Source organism: Anticarsia gemmatalis, chromosome 16, assembly GCF_050436995.1.
Source record: "Anticarsia gemmatalis isolate Benzon Research Colony breed Stoneville strain chromosome 16, ilAntGemm2 primary, whole genome shotgun sequence".
Classification (NCBI taxonomy): Eukaryota; Metazoa; Arthropoda; class Insecta; order Lepidoptera; family Erebidae; genus Anticarsia; species Anticarsia gemmatalis.
Window position 1 is genome coordinate 3678191 of NC_134760.1, and position 22157 is coordinate 3700347.

At 35.9% G+C, this 22157-nt stretch overlaps 1 protein-coding gene across 1 annotated transcript; it reads right to left on the reverse strand.

Moving 5' to 3' along the window:
- On the reverse strand, nt 1-22157 carry LOC142979371 (ATPase family AAA domain-containing protein 2-like). The gene is made up of 27 exons (XM_076124239.1): nt 21647-22157; nt 19459-19537; nt 19074-19155; nt 18039-18166; nt 16987-17159; nt 16509-16601; nt 15938-16113; nt 15514-15587; nt 14928-15056; nt 14516-14596; nt 14272-14365; nt 13882-13975; nt 13224-13502; nt 12817-12953; nt 12288-12499; nt 11896-12002; nt 11547-11731; nt 11069-11243; nt 10392-10580; nt 9928-10084; nt 9489-9655; nt 9026-9174; nt 7084-7271; nt 6509-6660; nt 5924-6129; nt 5497-5576; nt 1-5421 (listed from the first exon to the last, which is right to left on the reverse strand). Exons 1-27 carry the CDS (start codon nt 21746-21748, stop codon nt 5210-5212), a joined length of 3900 nt encoding a protein of 1299 aa, XP_075980354.1. The 5' UTR covers nt 21749-22157; the 3' UTR covers nt 1-5209.

The following is a 22157-nucleotide window of genomic DNA, read 5'->3' on the forward strand; positions in this document are numbered from 1 at the left end:
TCACATGAAATCATACCCTTTTATTTTCAGTTTCATTAAATATGATTTTATAAATACAAAATTATACACTAGTCGAACGGTGGATACTGTTAGCTTACAATTATCGTAAATAGTCCACATTGAGCAAATGCAAGCATAGTTTTATACCACGGGTGCACTTATAGAAAAAGTGCAAAGACACTCCTGCACACCAAAATCAGCACATTTTGCATTTTTTCTATATTTGCAAGGTAGAACAGATTGACAATGTCCGGTCATACAAATTTAATTAAAACAGTTTCTATCTAATTTAATATCGAATGTTTAACCCGTGATTTCAAGCAAAATAAACTTATGGTTCTATTCGAGTTCATTATCACTACATTTTCAACAAAAACGAAAACACAAATTCCAATCGGTAAAAAGTTAGACATACACAAAACTTAATCATTGCTTCTTTGTTTTATTAATACATTTTAAGGCTCAAACACAAAGTATTTTGAATACTATCAGGTGCAAATTGTTCAGACATTTACAATATATCGAAGAGTGTAAGAACAAATCACACTATAAGGATTCCTTCATTTTATCATCTTTCTATTAGTGAAATTTTTCCTTACACAACTTTCCTGTCTCACACCTCTCTCAAAAAACAACAAATATTTTGTCATCACGGGTTAAAACATGACCTATTACTTACGCATTTGTAAATCTTATGAAGTTATTCCGAAGTTTGTAAACTGTTTCGTAAGTCAACCAGGTTTAGGGCTAGCACGGTTTTAAGAAGAGAGATATATTATTAATGGCCTATTTGACGGCCCATAGATAAGTATCCGGTACATATCCGATGGATAAGGTAACAGCAAATGTATGAAAACGGCTGTCCCAATTCCACCAGTATCGTAATCAATACTTATTCAGGAATGGTCGTAATGTATCAAACTGTTTTCTGAGATATTATTTTTAGTTGTATTCATATCCCTCAGCCGTTAACACGTGCTTAGCCCTAAGACTTAACCATGGCAGCTAAAACTCCTCTACAAAATATTGCACAGCAATTTATTTAGAATTTGTACTATAAATAAAATTTTATCAGGAATATAAAAAAATCATAGAAATAAAAATTTACTTTATAACTTCAGAACGTGAAAGTATCAACATTTTAGCTTCACTGAGCGTCAATGAGTCCTCCATAATAAAAAAATATCTACTTTTTTAGGAAAAAAAATCAAAAATTATGTCAAACGAAATAAAATATTTAAAGGACGCTATACCAACGAGCACGTATACGCACGCACACGTTTAAAATATAGTGTTTCTAATCTCTACATTTGTTTAGTATGCTTGTTTTTAGCTGTCATGGTGGTCGTTTCTATCAAGTTTTGAGGTAACTATATTGTATTTAACGGCTAATGTTGCGTTTATTCCATCAATATCACACGGCTTTGTATCAATAATATTCGATAAATATTTACTATATACACGTTACACAGATAATAAGTAAGTTACATGAATTATATTAAGTACTTATATAAATGAATATAATATCAACCTCCTTACGATTAATTGCACAGATTTGTTTTCGTTGAAAGTAAAAATTATCATTTTTCTTTAGTGTAATTACTTTCTATAGGCAACCTTGGCAAAAATATGACATTTTGTTTATTAATCCATGCTTGTTTATAGCTTCACTTAGGGCCAGTTCCATGACACAAGGATAAGCGTCTGATGGGGTATATCAGATACATAAAATGATAGTGTGATGAAAAAGTCTGTCAATATTCCACTTTAGCGAGCTGTTGGTTACCCCGAAGCGGTGAAACCGGGAAAAATGTGTTTAAGTTGCCGATAACAATAAGATTTAAGATTGCAAACATTTCTTTATGCATCAATACAGTGCGTTATTTAATACTATAATAATTTTATTTCTCTCTTAATCTATCGCTTCACTGCAAAGATAGCTTAGAAATTAATACGTAACTTTAGTAAGGAGGTCTTACAGAAAATAGCAGTTACAATAATTATATTATTAATATTAATTTAATTCGTCAGTAATGTCAAATAAATTCTTAAATTTAAAAATAACAATAGAACAAATTCATCAAAATAATCGGCTCAGCTAAGGATTTTGTATTTAAAAAATCATAATAACATAATTATTAATTTACTTACTGGCAATTATGCACTTAATTGCAAGACTTTAAAGTGCAATATCGTGCAAAATAGAAAATCCTGTCTCTATTCAAACTAGCGCTGAGCCATACCCTTCATATCGAAAGCAAAACAATTCAATCCTGTAACTGCTTATAATAGAAAAATAAATACTAATTTATACCCGATTCGATCCAGAGCATGGCAGTTAACCCACAATTCCAATACAAACAATTTCCTCTCTAAAAAAAGCACCCTTTCAAACGAAACTATGAATCATAAACTTGAGTGCAAAATTTCTTGGAATTTCAACTTTACACTCAATTTTTTGACAAATTGATTTCGTAAAGGTATAGATTCCTTCCCAAGAGCAACCCAAAAGCATTTGATGTGTGCACTGAATTTGCAATCTGTTTATGAATAAGATTCATTATTTCTGAAGACAAACAAATAACAAAATACTTTACTTTTAGATCGACTTTAGAAAGCTGCTATCTCATATATGATCTATAATTCTTAGTGAATAGTGACATTAAATTTCTAATCCACATTAGCTTTGTTTTTAATTATATTTTAATGGCATATAAAGCGCCATGTTGAATGACTCACGTCTAATCAAGTGCACACATCAAACCACTGTCAGCCATCTTTCATAACGTTCTTTTGTTCAGTTAATTAACTCATTAGTTGGTAACACAAATATTATACAAATGGCATATCAGTAACACATTCCTGTGATGAAAATGACGAAATGTCATGATGACGCATAATACAGTGAGTTAGTTTCATACCAATGTTTCCGACATACACGTATAATACGAAAATATCAAAGTTCTTCGTGAATATATTACGTATTACGTATGAATACGCAAACCACGTGCGTGTGTTCGTGTGTGTTACGTCACGAAACAAAGGTTGACGTATATTACTTGACATCACTACTTCAGTTGGACCTTTATCAACTGAGCGACGTGTCACATTATGTAAGACTCGTATAAACAGCTGCTAAATAATACCCAACAACATTGACATTTTAATAAACAACAATAAATTAAATATGTGGTTTTATAATAGTACATTGTTTTTAATCTTTTAAAAAAATTAGGAACGCATCGGATTCTTTTATTAAACACTATGTGACTGTAACATAACTTAAGACTTTATTTCCAATATGTTTAAGTCGATTCAACATTGAGTCATGACAGGATATAGCGTCCTTATTTCAATTAGTACGAAACTCACTCCATATAACCGCGTCCCGATGACACATCAAATCGTCATTTATCAACACATTACACAACAGTCGTCAACAGACGTCAACATTCCTGTAACTAAACCTTTTCCAACCACATAATACGGTACGCATTCTCAATGACGTCACAACAATAATTTAGAATAAAAAAAACAAACGTGAAAATCTCTAAATATTATGTTAGTACCTTATTCTACGTAAGCAATATTAGTTTAGCTTATTTGGTAATAATTTTAAAACGCAAATCAGTGCATTTATTTCACGCCTAAAAAGCCAAATTGTTTTACACACGTAATTTTGGAGCACACGAACTATGAATTTTATTCTTGGATTTGCACACATGCCCTATTTAATTGTTAAAAAGTAATATTCGAATGTAGAAACTAGTGTCGAAACATGTCTTATAGACAAAGCATTTATTTTTTAAACTACTTTTTTAAGCTTATGCATTACGCTATAATTCTAGTTCAATTAAATAGGGTCGTTGTGTTGAAAGCGAATGAACTATACACATACAATATAAACGTCCTGTACATATCACAGACCACGGGTTTTTTTTAGTTGTTTTTATTTAACCTAACCTAGGTGTCTGGCTGTAATGTTACGGGTAGTTCATAATTCTAATACTATATTTTTTCTTAAACTGCGAACAACGCCATCTATTGTCGAATAGTAGGATTGCGTGCAAACTAAAATATTCTTTCGTATTTTATCGCACTTTAAGAATTCTAGACAGTATACCAACAAGTAACATTACAACCAAACATAAAATATTGGTAATCTCACTCACAATTTGGCTGATTAGGAATGGTTAACGGTTAATCGACTACACATCAACCACGTACACAAATATAATCGGTAATACTCGGTAATTATCGCTAGCCGTTCGGCAGTGATCGGTTTTACGTCCCTACGAGAGGACCACAACACACGTCTTTTAAAACTAACAGCTAGATATGATCGGGTGGAATGTGCTATTCCAATATTTGTTCTAATACTAAAGAGATTTTGAAATACAGTCGATTATATACCAATTCTTTAAAGAAATAATACAGGTCGTTTTTGAACGACCGATTTGATCAATGACATTTTTTAGATCAAGCACTCAAAAATTTGTTCGCGTCCCTTCAACAAAGTACATGCTATGTACTGACACAACCACAATAGGGACTTGAACAGTTTAGATAGACAATCATAGAGGTATAATTCACACCTGATAGAGCGCGAACAATTTTAAAGGAAACTGATCCATATTCTTTGACAGTAAAAGTTCATATTCCTTTGGAGATCGTGTCAAGACAAGCGTAAATAACGAGCTTTTCGCACTCTATCAAATATAAATTACATTATTATTTTGTTCATATCACTTTAGCATAAAGTTACGCTCACAGTGCGAAGTGATGTATAATTCAGAATTTAATTTAAACACCTACTTCAAACTTTATTTATTATCTTTAAATCTATGTCCTAAACACATTCCGAATATCCAAGCTCATTTGAATGCAATCGTATTTAGAGTCTTTCTTTACAATAATCAAGTACAACTTATCCTAAACACGTCATCTCTTTCTATTTACTTTGCAAAGAAAGAGACAATGGACTTTCGTGATAAATGTACTTGACACTCGTATCATACACGTTTATACTTAAATAATTTAATTCCACTCACCCATACTGGATACAACTTCCCATTTCATAACACGTATACATTTGGACAATTTCTTTACGCACTTTAACATCACCACTGAAGACTGTTCAGTCTTTTCACTAAAGTTTCAACCGGATTAGTTTCACAACGAGTTGTCGCTTGCAGCGCGTGTCGTGGTCTCATTTCCTATGTTGTAAGTACCTGGTGACGATGGTTAGGAGTTCTGCGGGCAGCTTGGTGCGGTCGTGCCGCGGCGCGTATGTCTGCACCGCGTGTGACAGCTGAGCGTGCAAGTCTAGTAACGCCTCGAGTCCTATTGTTCGTAATGTTTTCGCGTTCTTATATACAATGTTATCTAACTCAGTCTTGTTTATCAGTACTTTCTCGGCATCTGGAATAGGTAAAGAGAAAAGTAAGTTACTGCATAGACAAATTTTAAAAAAATAAAATTATTGGGAACACATACCTCCACTCGAAGCGTCGTGCCCTGAATTCCTCTTCTTTGGTGATGTCTTTGATGGCGTCTTTTCCGTTGACTTGGTAGGACTGTAATAAGAAAATACTCATTGCAACACTATTTTAGTTATGTCCCATCCAAGAATCATTTTATCCCATTTGATCACAAACGACAGAGGAATCTACTAGCACTATTGTTTTCAATAGTTGTGTTTAGTAGTAATTAACAGGGAACTGTCTGACATATAAATAAACTTGTTTAGTCATCTGAAGCGCTCTTCTCAAAACCTAAATGTGTAATTTTGTTGTTGACTAGATAAACGAATCGGCATTTTTTCAAGTTTCCCTTGCAAGTTAACTTTGGGCCAAAAGCAGAGAAGGAGTATCTGAAATTATCATTTGGTCGACAGTGAAAATTTCATATACATATAAATCACCTGTCGAGCACATGGTTGTTGACGACACTCTGCGCGGTGATGTTGAAGACGGAGGAGTCGGCGGAGTCCTGCGGGCGGCGCAGCGGCGCGTCGTCGTCGGAGCCCGACGATGACGTCACGTCGCCGTTGGGCAGCGGCGTCGATGTGATCGGCTTGTTCTCTTTGGACTCCTCGTCCGTTATCGCCATGCTTGAGTCTTTGAAGCTCTGTTGAACAAGTAAAAATAGCTTTTAAAACTTTTGCGTCACTCCCCTTGCGCCTATGATCAATTAGGGATACAAACATCGGAAAACATCGATGTATCACAACGTCGATGTTTTCAAAAAACGCTCAAGAAAGATTCTTGCCATAACTTTTTTAGCACCTAGACTGGCTTATTTCAAATGTACCTACCGTTCTTTTAACAACAATCGATACGCTAAGCATCGATGATTATCGGTTAAAACTCTATAGACCCTACAATAATTCAAGAGTAAAATCAGAAAAATACGATTTACTACTAAGTTTAATCTCTGACTCAATATTTAAGTGACTCAAAGGATCTAACAGTATCACTATAATACTAACAAAAGTAAAACAGCTTACCTTAGAAGTCCTAGGCCGTTTGACCACCAATCCTTTAGACCAGGCATTCATTCGTCTACGCTTACGTTTGGCGGAGTGCGCGTCGCTCTTGTCACCGTTGTGTGGCGTGCGAGGAGACTTGTCGCTCGCTATGGAATCTATCATTGAGTGGTCTGGAAACAAAGAGCATTATTATTACAGCAGCCATAGTTAGGTTTGTCTTAATGTGTAACAACAAGGCAAGAATTAGTGTGACAAGAACATTGATTTTATTCTAGTTTCGATATTATTATCAGTTTAAATCATTCTTCTACGATACCACAAACCAGATTCAAGTTTTTTTTCTATTCCAATGCAATTACACGACAAACTTATTTATATGAGTAGCAATCAGTTCATTGAAGATAGAACAAAAATAATTAGATGATATTAATATTATTTTTGTCCTACTTTAAACAATACATATTGGGGTAGGTAAGGTACCATTAACCTTTAGATATCTAATACATTGAGTATAGCGAGTAATCGTTTGTGGTTTAATTATTGTTATACTATTCAATCTACTATAAGCTTCACAAGTAAGTAAAATAACTCACGTAAATTAGAAGCAGTATATATAAAATCGGGCAGATCATTGTCAGCCATGTTGCCCTCCTCGCGGCGTCGCTTCGCTATCTCCTGGCACTCGAGCTCGAAGTCACTGTCCATCTCGACGTCGATCAGCGCATGCGCGTGGTCCCGCAGCGAACACGCCTCGTGACGGATTTGTTTGTCTGATGATGTCCTGTTTGAAAAGTTTAGATATATGAGTATTTGTTATTGTGGTAGGTTGATTTTATGCTTCAGTTGTTTTTTTTTTTGGTGTATTTTGAAATGCGTTTGAACTCTAATTTGGAAGCTTACGTGCACTTGCGTATACGTTTGTATACGTGCACGGTTTAAAAGCTAGTTAATCTCAATGTATTAAACGGGCAATTCCCTCTTGAGTCTATGAGTTCTTGATTATATATCTTGTATAAAAAATATAAAAGATACACATCCAAAATACACCTAATGATAATATTAAGTAAATATTTAAATATACTTTATAAATTACTTAATAATAGTTAGGCCTAGACTGTTTTAGGCGTATATAGTTTTACCATTAGACGTACTAATTGGTATAATGCATTGTAAGCACTATTGCTTCCTTTACCGAGTTTTCAATACAATAGTAGGCTTTTTAAAATGATGACCTTACTGCTTAAAGCTGTATACTTAGCTACTACTTAAATACGAAGGTGAGAATTGACAAAACAATCGTGTTCTTAAAGCAAGAAGATGAAGGTCAAACACAAAATCTACGTTATTAATTTATTTTTCTAATGAAGATTTTCGTATTGTTTGTATTCTCAATTCTCATTGGACTATAATCTAATTATGTATAGTATAGTATCTTATTCTACATTACATGCTATTCTACATGCTAGTCCGAAATATGAACGGACAAAAGGTTAGAGGAAGTAGTTATAATAGTTTAGCGCCGGCGCACCTTTATAAACAAAACATTATCGACTTTATATGCTTTGAAATGAGGTCGGAAATAGGCATGCGTTCTTTTTAATTCGTCCACCATCACTATAAAGTAGTAGTAAAGATAGGTCAAGCTTCAATAGCCTTATAAACAACTTAAATTATAAGATGCTAAAATTACGTCTCATATTTTCCCATGACTGATTAACTAACTATAACTTCGTTTTTGCAGATGACAATTTAATAACGCGGACAATATGCCCGTTCCAATCTTCTAATTTGATTTTCGACTTTATTACGAAGCAGGCATAGTCGATAACGTTTCTTAAGTTTTATATATTTCTAATATAATAATGTAGGTATTGTAGATACTATATTTAATTATACAAAGTGTTGTTACTCATACCTATACACCCCTCTAGCCCTTTGATTGGCACCAAGGAATGTGGAACAAAATGATAACATGTTAAATTAAACAAAGTAATTGAACGAGTGAAGATGGACGGGGGTGAAGTAAAAATCATGTTAATAAAAATAATAGAGAATATTACAGTTAAATTAATAGAATTGCAAAATAAGATTAATTAATGAACCTAATACACCTTATAGTAAGTCTTAATAGCTACTATTTTAGGACCTTTATCAACAATAAAGGTAGGCTCTTAAACTTAAAGACATCCACTGATATACAATTCTGTAACTATGACTGTATGGAATATCCATATTTCTTTATAAGAATGTCAAAGAATAGTGTAAAATTAGAGAAAACTCCTCTGTAGTTGCACTTGATGTTTTAGAAAAACTTCTTCATTTCAATTTATTGGCAAGGTCTTTAGCCGAGGGCCAACAGAGGGGGGCTATATGGCCTATGTACGTGGGCCTCATAGGGAAGAAAAAACTTATCACTGTAAATTTATCGTAGGAAACATGGACTCGTAAATGAAAATATAGGCCAGAAAGTTCTAGACTTATATTATAAACCTATCTTATAGTATTGGTATACTGTAGTGTAGTGACGTCACTCACCTGTCCGGGTTATACTCGAGTGCGTTAGCGCAGATGAGATCGATGTCGTCGAGGAACTCTTTAGCGCAGTTGTACTTGTGCATGTCCACTTTCGTCATCATCGTCTCTAGGTCCATCGGCTGTTTAATTATGTGGAGGTAGTCGGTCACCTGAAATAATGCATATATTAAGGATTTTTTGGCCGTTCTTTGAAGTAATCTTAATGGTATCTGATGATTTTGGAGGTGGTATAGTGAATTTTGCCAAGTGTAAGGTGAACACACAGTGAAGAGATACAGAATCCAATTTTGTAACATTTCACATTTCACAATTTATCAATTCCTACTGTTTTTTTTATACTAAGGTCTGATTAACTGTCAGATGCTATAATATTCTCTTGATAAAATACCTTTATCCTATTCAAAATATACTAAGAAAGGCACACGACATTGTAGGTTGCATAACAAAAATGCGTTAGTGTTACCTCTTCCAGATCGACGGGTTTAGTAAACTTATAGAAGCGCCTGTTGGAGGCGAGCTTGCGGCAGATATCTCTGAGGAATATTCTCAGTTCACGCAGCTTGTAGTCCTCCTTGCGCTTACGACGAGTTACTTCTTCTGCGCTCTCGCGGGGCGGCGGGGGCGGAGGCGCTGGACATCAAGAATAATACATGTGAATATTGTAAAAGCACTATCAAGCCCAGTCTTAAAAAAATGTCGTTATTTTGAAGATAAGCTTTGAGATACTACAATCATATTATTATTAACAAGTGGTGTGTATATTTTTGGGCGCATAATTATAAATGAGTTTACATTTTTTTATGTGCTTGGTTATTTCGTCAGGTAATTTATAATTTTCAGTCACTTAACTATACGTTAATAAATAATGCATTGTTGTTAACAACAAAATGTATTTGCTTTACCTCTAGGTAACGGCGGCGGTGGTTCCTTATTCTCGGGTGGCGGAGGATCTAATAACGCCTGCGCGAGTACGGGCTTGAGGAAGCTGATCACTTCGGACGCGCTCGGCTCACGAACACGGTATACGCACTCTTTGTATATCGGGAATAGTTCTTGTAGCTGTAAACAAAATAAGTCATTTGTACCTTCGTTATGGTAAATGATAAATAAGGATTGTGTTAAGAGAACATTGATGCAAAAACACTCAAACAAAAAAAGGATATAACGATGGCGAAACTGTGATATAATATGACATAAGTTATTATTTGAGCAAAGCTTAAAATTCTCCATCTGTATTCTCTTGATAACCTGAGCTCTTATTTACACATAAAACCGATCATCATAAAAATAATTTTGTCTATGTCTATATTGAAATCTACTTATTTTATTAGGGCTTTCTTTCGTTAGGTGAGCAGTAAGTCCTCACCTCCCCCGGCAGCTGGTCGTGTGCACAGTCAGTGGTGGCCAGCAGCAGCGTGTGGTCCCCGTGAGCCCGGGCCCGGCACAGTTGTCGCAGCAGCTGTGCGCCGGGCGCGCCCAGCGCCGCCCACACGCAGGCCACGTCGCGCACGAACAGCACGCAGCCGCGGTCCGCGCGACGACACTCCGAGAACACCTGACGACAACAATAACTCAATAATTAATTATTTTATAAAATTATTTTATAAACTTTATGCACAGATATACCTAAATATAAATTTACTAGCTTTTACCCGTCTTCGACTTCGACTTCGTCCGCCATTTTCAATTGGGAATGCATCATTTTCCCGGGGTAAAAAGTAGCCTATGTCCTTTCTCGGGTATCAAAATATCTCCATACCAAATTTCATGCAAATTAGTTCAGTAGTTAGGGCATGACTGATTAACAGAAAAAGTTACTTTCGCATTTATAATATTAGTATGGATGACCGATTCAGTCAAAATTAAAACACGCGAACAATTTTAGTGTTAACAGCACTAATTTGAGAAGAGAACTTTTTCGTAAAACGACAAAATATAGCATAGCAAGACATTTCATAAATCATTTGGAGACGTCAAAAAAGGTTTCATTTTAGGAAAAACAAATAACCAAACTGAAAACCAACTTGAACAAACAACTCTTACCGATATAAGCGCCTGTTCTTGAGTGAAGGAATGCGCGGAGTGTAGAGTGGACATGCTGAGCTCCTTCACGGTGCAATGTTCCAGCTGAGCGAGGAGTGCGGGCGCGATGTGAGTTTCAGCGCATTCACCCGATATTAGTAGTGCGCTCTGTGATAAGGCTGGGTCGCCGAATTTACTGCAATAGAGAAATATTATATTAGAAAGAGCATATTTACTAAAATAATGTACAATCTTAAAGTCCTATTTTAGATATAATAGTGGTCTTATTGAAATCAAATTTTTATTTCAATTTTTATTTCTATTGATGAAAAGCTCGTAGCGACGCTGGCGACACCAATGATCAACCGTAAATCCTAGATAGCTCCTTGTAGTTTGAAAAACTTATTCCATGTGAAAACACATGAGCCATCCTATACCAATAGATTACAACTACACAATACATTTATAAATGGAGCCAAACAAACAAATAAAAACTCACCTTTTCTCAGTATCACTGAACAGCGGGAACACATTCTGCAGTACATTGGCGGCGGCCTGCACTTGCGCTTGTAGCAGCGGCACGCAGTGGGCGGGGAGGCGCTTGGACGCCAGCGGACTCGTGCGAGCGCCTGCCGCCACGAGCGAATGCATGGCTTCTAGGAGATCACGGCGAGTTACTTCCACCTACAGATAAATAAAAGTATTGTTTTAAAGAAAAATACAATAACACCTACTGATAAAAAAATATAAAAATAAAAATCATTTTTGGACTGGTAACAAATGATCCTCTTTTTTTTATCAGCAGGTTTTATTTGAATAAATGATATTTTCTTTGGATGGTTACTTACATTTTTGGCATCAATAAGTAAAGCATGTTCGCTCTCGTAGACTTGTGGGTATACTCTCCTTAGAGCTTTCAGCACCGCTTCTGAGCATAGCGCCTTCAAATCGGAACCTAAAACAATATAAGTAAGTTACTCGAGCTTTAATAATTTTATATTACGTGTAGCTAAAACTTTAACAGTAGATTCTTGTGTAGCAATATTTTAAATGAGAAAGTTTGCTTATCTATTTAATTAACAGCTATTCATAACCTGAACCGAATTTAACGACATTTTGCATCGACATAGTCAAACTCCGGGGATGAAACATAAACTATTGCAACAAAACTTTTAATATTGAAAGAGGGGATGATACTCTGAACACGTATGAAGCCGCGTGAATCAGCCAGTCTTCTTACCTCCATATCCGCCGGTGACTTCAGAGATATAGTCCAGGGTATCCTCACTGGGTCTCGGCACCCAGTCTTTGGTGTATATCTCGAGTATGTCTCGCCTCGCAACCGCGTGTGGCGGTGGAAAGTGCAACTCCCGGTCGAAGCGACCCGCGCGACGTAACGCCGGGTCTACCGCGTCTAAGCGGTTGGTCGCACCGATTATTACTACTTCACCTCTGTGAATAAAATTTACTTTTAGATCTGGAATAAGGATTATCTTAAAATAGCATATTTATTATGGAGTGAGCATAGTAACGACCAACGTGGTTAAACTGCTCTCCCACAAAAACTATGCGGACAAGCAGTCACAGGAAAACTACTATTTTTAGGTGGTTGATTCAAAGGGTTTACAAGGCCTAACACACCGTTAACTAGATTATTGTTCCCAAAAAGCTATGGTGATCTTTAAAAGAAACTTTCTTACATTAGAAGTAAAAATAAAATAATGAATTTCAGCTTTATATACTTGACAATAAGGTCTTAAATCTCTTACCTGTCGCAGAGTCCATCCATTTCGGCAAGTAATGTACCGACGACACTTGTATGCACTTGTTCTTGTCTCACACTTCGCACGGGAGCCAGTGCGTCTATCTCGTCGAAGAATATTATAGATGGTTTCATTTTATTCGCCTAGGGAAAGAACAGACATTTGTATATACATACAGTCAATTGACCTTTTGACGAACGAAAAAAAGACAGATATTGGCTAGCTGAAGGCAATTAGAGACGCTCAGAGTTTTCAGAGGCGAGACTCTTCAGTTCAAACTTAAAAGAATATTAATAAACTTATCTGTAAACAGTTAAATCGTCTCATTGCTGACGACAAACACCCTCAACCGTAAATATACGGTCTCAACATATTTACTTTGACAAGTGCAAGCAACTAATCAATTCTCTCACCTGCTGAAACAACAGCTTTAAATGCCTCTCGCTCTCTCCAACCCATTTCTTCAGGCAATCAGCTCCCTTCCTCATGAAGAAGGCCACTTTCCTCCCTCCCATTATAGAACATTCATTGGCTAAAGCCCGAGCTAACAACGTCTTGCCAGTACCGGGCGGGCCGTGGAATAGAACGCCTTTAGCCGGCCGCGTTTTGAACTTTTTGAATAGATCCGGGTACATCAGCGGAAATAGAACCATTTCACGGAGACATTTGATGTGTTCTTCGAGACCTCCCACCTGAAAAGATATGCATGGTTAAGTCTGTGTCTGTTTCAAGTGTTTAGTATTATCGCCGGCATGGCGTAACGCGCCAGTGTGAAAACGTCGTTAGTGTTGTGTGTCGAAGTAACGACCATCTACTAATTTAAAATAGTGAAGACCAAGTGGGGGTAAGCGTCGAAACTTGCGCCACAAGTAGACATCGCTTAGCAGCCACATCACGCCACGTTCGAAGCAATTCGATTGAAAAATCAAGTTTAAGTACTGTTAGCAATGTTGTATTATGAACAGTTCATATTTTACGTTCTGTATAGTTGTTAATTTTACTCTGCATAAAATACTCTTATTTCCGGCATTATTTAAGTAACTCTATATAAAATGTATAATGTATACTCACAGAAGTAAATCTAACGCTGCCATCAACTTCGACTGGTTGTATGTCTCTCAGAGCTCGGTCAGTCTTCTTATCATCCATTGACTTTGACTTTTGTCTACAAAATACACCACAATTATATATCAATACATACTCACACATTCTGTCATAATATCAAATATATAAAATTCTCGCGTCACAGTTTTCGTTGCCATACTCCTCCGAAACGGCTTGACCGATTCTCATGAAATTTTGTGAACATATTGAGTAGGACTGAGAATCGGCCAACATCTATTTTTCATGCCCCTAAGTGGTACTTTTTTTTAAATTTTTATGGCAAAACAACGTTTGCCGGGTCGGCTAGTCTTAGTATAACATTTCACAAAAAAATTTAGTGTTTTAGTGTTTACTAACCTGCCTTTGGTCTTATTTTTCATAGACACATTAAGATCCTCTTCAGTATCTGAGCTTGATGTGCTGCTACTAGTGGTACTAGAGGGTGATTGTGCTGCAAGGGAAAATGAACTTTATTGAAAAGACCAAATATTTTGAAATTGATTACTAAAAGTGTAACTATAATAATTATCACACTAACAAAGACCTTATTTCGAAGACAATAAGGTGGAAAATAATTCTGAATAGCCACATGCAGACTTACATCTGATTGTCTTTCTACGCAGTATTTTTGGTTTCCTCTCTCTCAAACAGTAGGGCTTCTTTCTTATAGTGAATGTTTTAGCTGCAACAAATTGTATTTTTGTAACAGACGCTACAATTACTTGTTTCCTTAATATATTAGACCAAGATGCATTTTGGTCTTAAGTATTAAAGTATACCTATGATTCACCGTCGACTGTTTCAATTTTTTTTTTAGAAATGGTTTTTTGTTTTGTAGCAAAATATGATACTCAAAATTATAAGTAATAAGTCATAATCCATGCAATCTATGACCCGGGACCCCATTTGACAATTCCAAGGTTCAAACCTGTATCCTCTACACATCAATTTAACTCACTATTGGTGCACTAAAAAGTGGCAGTATTAATATAAACTACAAAAGGTGTTACTACCTCGTCCCCGTGACCGTGTCTCGCCGGGCGTGAGCTGCACGAAGGCAGGCTTGGGCTTGCGCGTGCGCTTGGAGCGACGCGGCGCGCGGCTCAGTGTCAGCTCACTGCCTGACTCCGACGATGATGACTCTATGGGGATTACAACAAACGAAAGGGATATAATTTCTATTATCAATGATTATTTTGTGCTCCACTAATGAGAATTTGAATTCCTCCTTTGCCTTTAAAAATAGAAGAGTACTAAATAGAAAATACGCTTACATCACAATCTAAGAGTATCCACCGTTCGACCTGAGAAAATGTATGCCACACACTAATTTGGCATAACACACCACAACACCTATGGTTACGAATATTGCTTCAAGCCAACTACATCCAGTAGAATGATTTTATCCCTCAATAAACATCCACAAAACACATAATTTTACTACACAAAAACATATAAAAAATATCACAAAATAAACAAATAATTTACAAAACAAACATTGACAAAAATGACATGTTTACAAAATATTTGACAAAACCAGCAGCAGCTGTCAAAAGAAGAATGTATGAAAAATATAATTTCATAAAAAAGTTTGTATACCTGTTTCTTGTTGACTGTCCTCCTTCTTTGGTTTGCCTCTCCTAGTTCTTCTGGTCCTAGGAGGAGCTTGGTTACTAAAAAATAAGAGAAATATGCTTTAAAAACAATTCTTTAATGCATTTAATTAAATTTTCATGTATAGTTCTGTTTTAACCATGTATGTCATGCAAGCAATAGACTTGGTATGTTAACTGGTATTTTGTTGCTCGTCTACTACGTACTCATTCACAGGCAACTTATTGTGCTAAGCACAAACTATCTTTTTTACTTTATATGCAAATCCTATTCTACTAATTCTAAATAACCCATAGGCTTCTTTTTATCCCGAAGTTCCTGAGGGATCGGGATTTACACGGGAAGGGTACACGCGGACGAAGTTGCGGGCTGCCTCTAGTTCTTTATAATTTACAGAGTTCTTACCAACCTTTCACTATCCTGTCCTTGCACAGGTTGTTGTTCTCTCTCCGTCTTCACTTCTTTGTTATCTTCTTTGGCAGCGTCTTCTGTGTCCATCTTCTCTTCTTCTTTCTTGTTCTCCGCTGGCTTCTTCTCGATGACTGTCTGGTTGTTGTCGTCATCTGAATCTGATTCTGTGTGGTCCTTTTAGCATAATAGAAATAAATAATTTAGTAAAACCACAACAAAGGACATAATACCTGCTGAGTTAGTGAGTGTATTTAACACTAAACACCTCACATGATTTACTATAAGACTTAAGTTTTGCTTGTCTGGCTAGACTCGACGAAGTTTGCCACTAAGAAGATAAAAGTTATTATCTACAAATGTCGACAAAACTAATCTATTTGCGGGTTGACATTCGCAAATGGTATGTCGCGGAGAGAATTTGTTAAGTCAGATTTTCTTTTTCGAACAAATTTAATAATTTTAGTTAGTGTGAGATTGTTAGAACAAGGGATTAATATGTTAAATACTTGAGCATTACCTGGGGATCGAAACCCGGGCGGCGCAGTATTGGTAATAAAAGTTCAACTCACAATGACTTTGGACTTGTTAAATCTAGCCGACGTTCGCCTCTGTCGAGACAGCTGAGTGTCTTCGTCCGTGTTGGTTGGCGCGTGGTTACGGGTCTAGGGAACAGAAATAAACGACATCATTGATAATTTGAATGTAATACATTCAATTACTACTCACATTAAAATCCAAAACCTTTTATTATTAAAGTTTTAAAATTAAACAAAGATGACTTAATGATTTATATTTGTAGTTTCCACGTTGGTACATACGTGTACGCACGTACGTAGCAACGTGCACCTCGAACTCCCCATAGATCCCTCAGTCATGTCGAGGGCATTCTTTGCCCGAAAACCCGAGAGTTAAAGAATGTAACTCCCATGAGAGCCAAACCCGAAACCGCGTTATTTTGAATGGCATGTTAAACCTCCTATCTACTTCACCAAGGACATCGCCGAACATCAACTAATGTATTATTCAAAAGCATTGTAACACACTTACCAATTTCTTACTATTATCTCTGGCTTCATCAGCCGAAGTGGATTCGTCTGAGGAGCTAGAGCCGGGGAACCCGTACAGGTCGGGGTAGCCCTTCACCTTCAGCTCGTTGGTGATCCAGCTCTCGTTGAAGTTGTGGTGAAGGAGCTTGCGCTTGCGACAACTGCGACGCACATCTATGACGAGAGACATTTGGTTAAACTAAAGCCTTCAAATCAATTTCAGCCACTAATGTCCTGCTGCAAGGAAAGGGTCTCCTCCCTAAATTAAAGAGACAAAATTATACCTAAATGAAAGGGCATTGGCGAGCGTAGTAGGTCTAAAGTTTTACTAGATTTGCAGGCTGGAAACATTGCAATCCTTCACGGAATTTTAAAAACACTCAGATTTATTAGATTTTTGAAGTAATTTCAGATGCTAAAACACTCGACACAACATTATTAAAAGTAAGATATAAAGCTACTGAATACAGTATCGTGTTTTGAATTCCTGTAATTGCAATCCTATCCTTACTTGCTGTTTGTAATCCTATGTTATTGCTGTTTGTAATCCTATGTTATTGCTGTTTATAATCCTATGCTATTACTTATTACAAGTAACTTGAGCTGAACGGTAACGAAAAGAAATATAAATAAAGCATATAAACGTAATAGATTGTGTTTATTATAACTCAGTCAACGACTTTTCTATAGAATTTTATGAGAAACCATTCATACAGAAACTAATTTTGAATATTAGATCGTTCCCTGCGAATAGAGTTGCGGGCTGCGAGTAGTTCGTCATATTTTGAATGCGCAATACAAATCGCGCAGTACACAAGTTATTCTACGAAAACTATGCTAATTTTGCTCGCTTTGCTCATTCATTGGGTTTCGCTTTCAGTGTAGAATGTACCATAATCCTTCAGAGTAACAAAATCATGCAATAATAATTTTCAAAGGGTAAACCAAGTTCTTGATACGACCTTTGACCACAACCGGCACTTTGGAAACCAAAAATATTCTTAAAATAAAAAGTTACCAACTAATGTAACAGGGTCGTTAAAGATCACTTACTTTCCTGTATGGGTTTGTCCTCACTATCTTCCATGTAATTCTTCCTGGGGCCTCGACTGCGCCGTATCTTCACGCTCCTGTTCGTCGACTCATTGTCGTCGGCGAAGAACACTCGCACTTGTCTTGAGCTATAATAAAACGTTTATAAGTGTACTGCTAAGGCAAGAGACAGTCTGATATCAATTTTGGAATCCGTCACACTTAAGTACAAAATGTAAAAAGAGTTATTCAAGAAGGCAGTCCTCTGATATCATCCCTGCTAAGTTTTGATTTGTTATTTTTAACTAAATTGTTCAACTTTTTTTTGAGATATTCTTTCTATCGCATAATTAGTGGTAAACCTAGTGTCAAAGTTGTTGAAGGTTCGAAGGCCTTTGACTTTGAGGTATGAAAATGCTTAGCTTCGTTGCGTTCTTTGTTTTAGTATGCTGAATATCTAAAATCTAAAAAATACTTTTGTAACATATCATAAAGATCAACTTGAAAGTGGTCGTACAATTAAGTAAACTCAGACACATGCACACATTGCAATTTACTTACAAAGCATCTTCATTTGACCCTGTTTCACTAATTTGCTGAATGGAACACATCAGTTGTCTAAGCTATGCCGAGAACATTGTGTACAAAACACAGTTGTTTTGAATATTCCGCGTGGTTTATCTAACATAGTATCTGTAGTAGTCTAGTATTTAATCATCGTGAGAGTAGTCACCCGACCAGTAATGCATGCAGGGGCCTTAATAACCAGCTTCCTTGCACGCCAGTGTCGGGGGTCGCGTAACTAATATTTGCATAACTTTTCCAATGATACTGCTTCTACAAATCTAGACAAATTGATCACCCGTCTGCAATGGCGGGAATTTTTACTCATCGCTCTTCATAATAATCAACAAACCAAATACGTAGTTAATTCTTTTATATAAAGAATCTAGTTTGCATAGCAATAGTACCGATTTCCAACATGACAGCACTTATTCTGCACCACGATATTTTGATTGTAAACGTGAAAATATAAATAAACGAAATATGTTTTACCGTCTAGAATATTTTTCAGGTTCAGTGTCACTTTCGGGAAACATGATCCGAGGCATCTTAATTGTCCGAAGACGGCGGCTATCTGCAATCAAACGAACAATATAAAGTAATTTCATTCGGAATGCTTTTAAGCGCGAATACCACCCCTCATCTAATTACCTCTATGACAAAATTTGACAAAACTCCAAATACAGAAATACGCCCTGTGTGAAGACTTCCATAGCATTGTAATAACAAACTCTTGAAGTGTTGTCTATCATCCTTGGTTCGAGTTATTACTCGAGTTTTATGGCTAGTTGTGCTTTATTTAATAAGGGCGCAGACTAATGCCTAAAGTACTATAGCATCTTGGTATTTAAGACGATTTACTATAATGTGCACTTACATTTCGTAGGCCAGCGTTGTATCTTTCTCGTAACTTTATACTGGCTACTCCTCAACTCCCGCGGTGTCCAATTAGATGCCTAAAATGATGACGTAAATTTTATTATTTCTACTACTAATAGGGTAAAGTTGCCTACAAAAATACGTTTCGCAATCAGCTAGGATTTTTATTTTACTTAAAATACTACTCAGGTATATTTCGCCAAAAAAAAACATGCTTATTGTTTTTTACAACATCGAAAAGCTTAAATTGAAACTCATAAGGTAAAAAAATATTTATCGTATTTTAATCATGTGTGAATCAAAATGATATAAACATTTAAATATATATAAACAAACTTTTCTAACATAAAGGTAATTATGGTCTTATAAATATAATGTAGAACCACATACACCCCATGCGAACATCTAGTTCTATATAAACTATTGTAAGGAAACTTAGTAACATGTGGATATTATTGGTGTTTGTTATTTCAAGTGAACAGAGTAAATATAGTATGTATTATATCGTAAAGTATGTGTGTGACAAGAACAAAATTCCATGTCATATCTTCTAGTACTTTATGCTAGCTATTTCTCCCTCAGAGTTTTGGAAGGTAACAACTACAACACAGTATGTGAGGAAATTTTCCACAAACAATGTCAAAATACAGTGATATAACTATTTTCCGTACTAGTATTTAAAATGCTACAGTCTGCATGTCTCTTTTTCACAATTTCACACTGCACTAAATTTCAGTTTCATAGAATTTATCACTTGTATGAAAATGCATTTCCATTGGATGGAAGAAGGAAAACATCTTCATGAAATGTTGCATGCCTAAAAGTTCTTTAACACATTTCTTGAGGGCAAAGTCTCCAACACACTTGGCAAGCATGTTGGTCTCAAGGCCTAACCCCCCGCGCATTTAAGAGCAGGGACAATCCCAGGTTAAAAAGAAATTGGTACACTTATTTAACCAAACTGCAGAAGAAAGTACAAGTAGAACAAGTAATAAATTTGTAAGCCTATATTACCCAAAAAAGGTCCTATTGGTGGTATTATTACTGCCAAAGATACTTCACAATAGCTGTGACCAGATACAATATCTTATGCATAATACACAACAAACAATTTTGTTATATTGCAGGTACTGCTTCATATTTATTTACACAGAAATAAACATGAAGCCGTACCTGAAACCCTAAGCTCAGTGCATCATCATTGGATTGTATGAGACCTGTTGTCAACTTGCATGCAGGTGTTTTCTAGTATTGTTTTATGACTTTTGATAAGGATAGAGCCTTCTATCTCTGAAGCCTCCAATATTTTAAACATAATTCACGTTGTACCAATTTTATTCTATTGTGTGGTTATTCACATACATTTTGTTTCAGTCATTTCTGATATTATAAATACTCTAGGAGCTTTTAATGAAGCATCAGTTATTGACAATAATAAAGTTCATTTTAAATTATTATCTGCTTGAAAACCTTGTTTTCATACATTTATATTTCAATCCGAGGGCCTCAAGTAGGTTTATGTTATACTAAATTTGACAGGATGCTACTTCATTATGATTTCAACACAAAATATTGAAGTTCTATTGATAAAACTTATCAGTCATTCTGTGGTTTGAGTGGTCTCCATTCTATGATAAAACAATGTATTAAACCCACTTCAATTAACTCATAACTACATACTCAGTATTCTAATGTATGAGTTTCTTATACACATCTTCCAATTTTACAACTCACATTAATCAAATATTGAAAGTAGCACAATAATCTTGTTGCATAGAAATAGCAGACAGAGATTGCATCATTATTGACATAACATGTGCATATTCAATAGATATTATGTTATTCATACAAGTTTCTCATGAACATAGTATACATAATATATGGGACAGCTGACATCATTACTATACCACAGTGTACACATCTATTTGACTCCAATTGAACCTGTGATAAGCCTGTCTAACCAGTTTACTTGTGTATACTTACTGTGAATACAAAGAAACCCCCAGTTTAATTCATAATAACAGTACATTTCTAACAATAAGCACTAAAAGCACATGCATCGACGTGCACTCGCGACAATTATGTACCTACAAGGAAACAGGGACAGGAAGTTGGTGTTCTAAGTGTACTATACAAAGCCTTGGTACCAAACCATAGCACAACAAACGAGGCTCATAGAATGTCACCTTCTCCGCCTTCTCGTCAGAGACGCTGCCCACGTCGTTCATAGCGTAATTCCCATCCTCAACCTCCCCGTTCTCTCCATTACTGCGACGGGTTTTCACCATTGCAGTATCTGTGTCGTAACTTTACATTCAAGCCCAAAAATCCGTTATGTAACAAACGTACGATCTTACAAACACACACAGCGCATAAATCATTAATAAACACGACTGCTTTACACTCAAAATAGAAACTAACTCGACAAAGGACGAGCGTTATCGCTCGCACATGTCGTTACACAGCGCCATGTTATACGAACAATGTAGTTCTGTTCCCAGCGACTGTTATGATGGTTAACTCACCGATCGCACGCACCGTTTTCTCTAATTCACTTTTCAATTAAATAATACACTATTTCATTAACGAATCAATCGAAAAATTAAAGAATTCAACTGATACAAAATGAAATCCACAACTCACGATGTTTTTATTGACAACTGTCAAAAATTCCCGCAATTTGTCATTTTTCAAAAT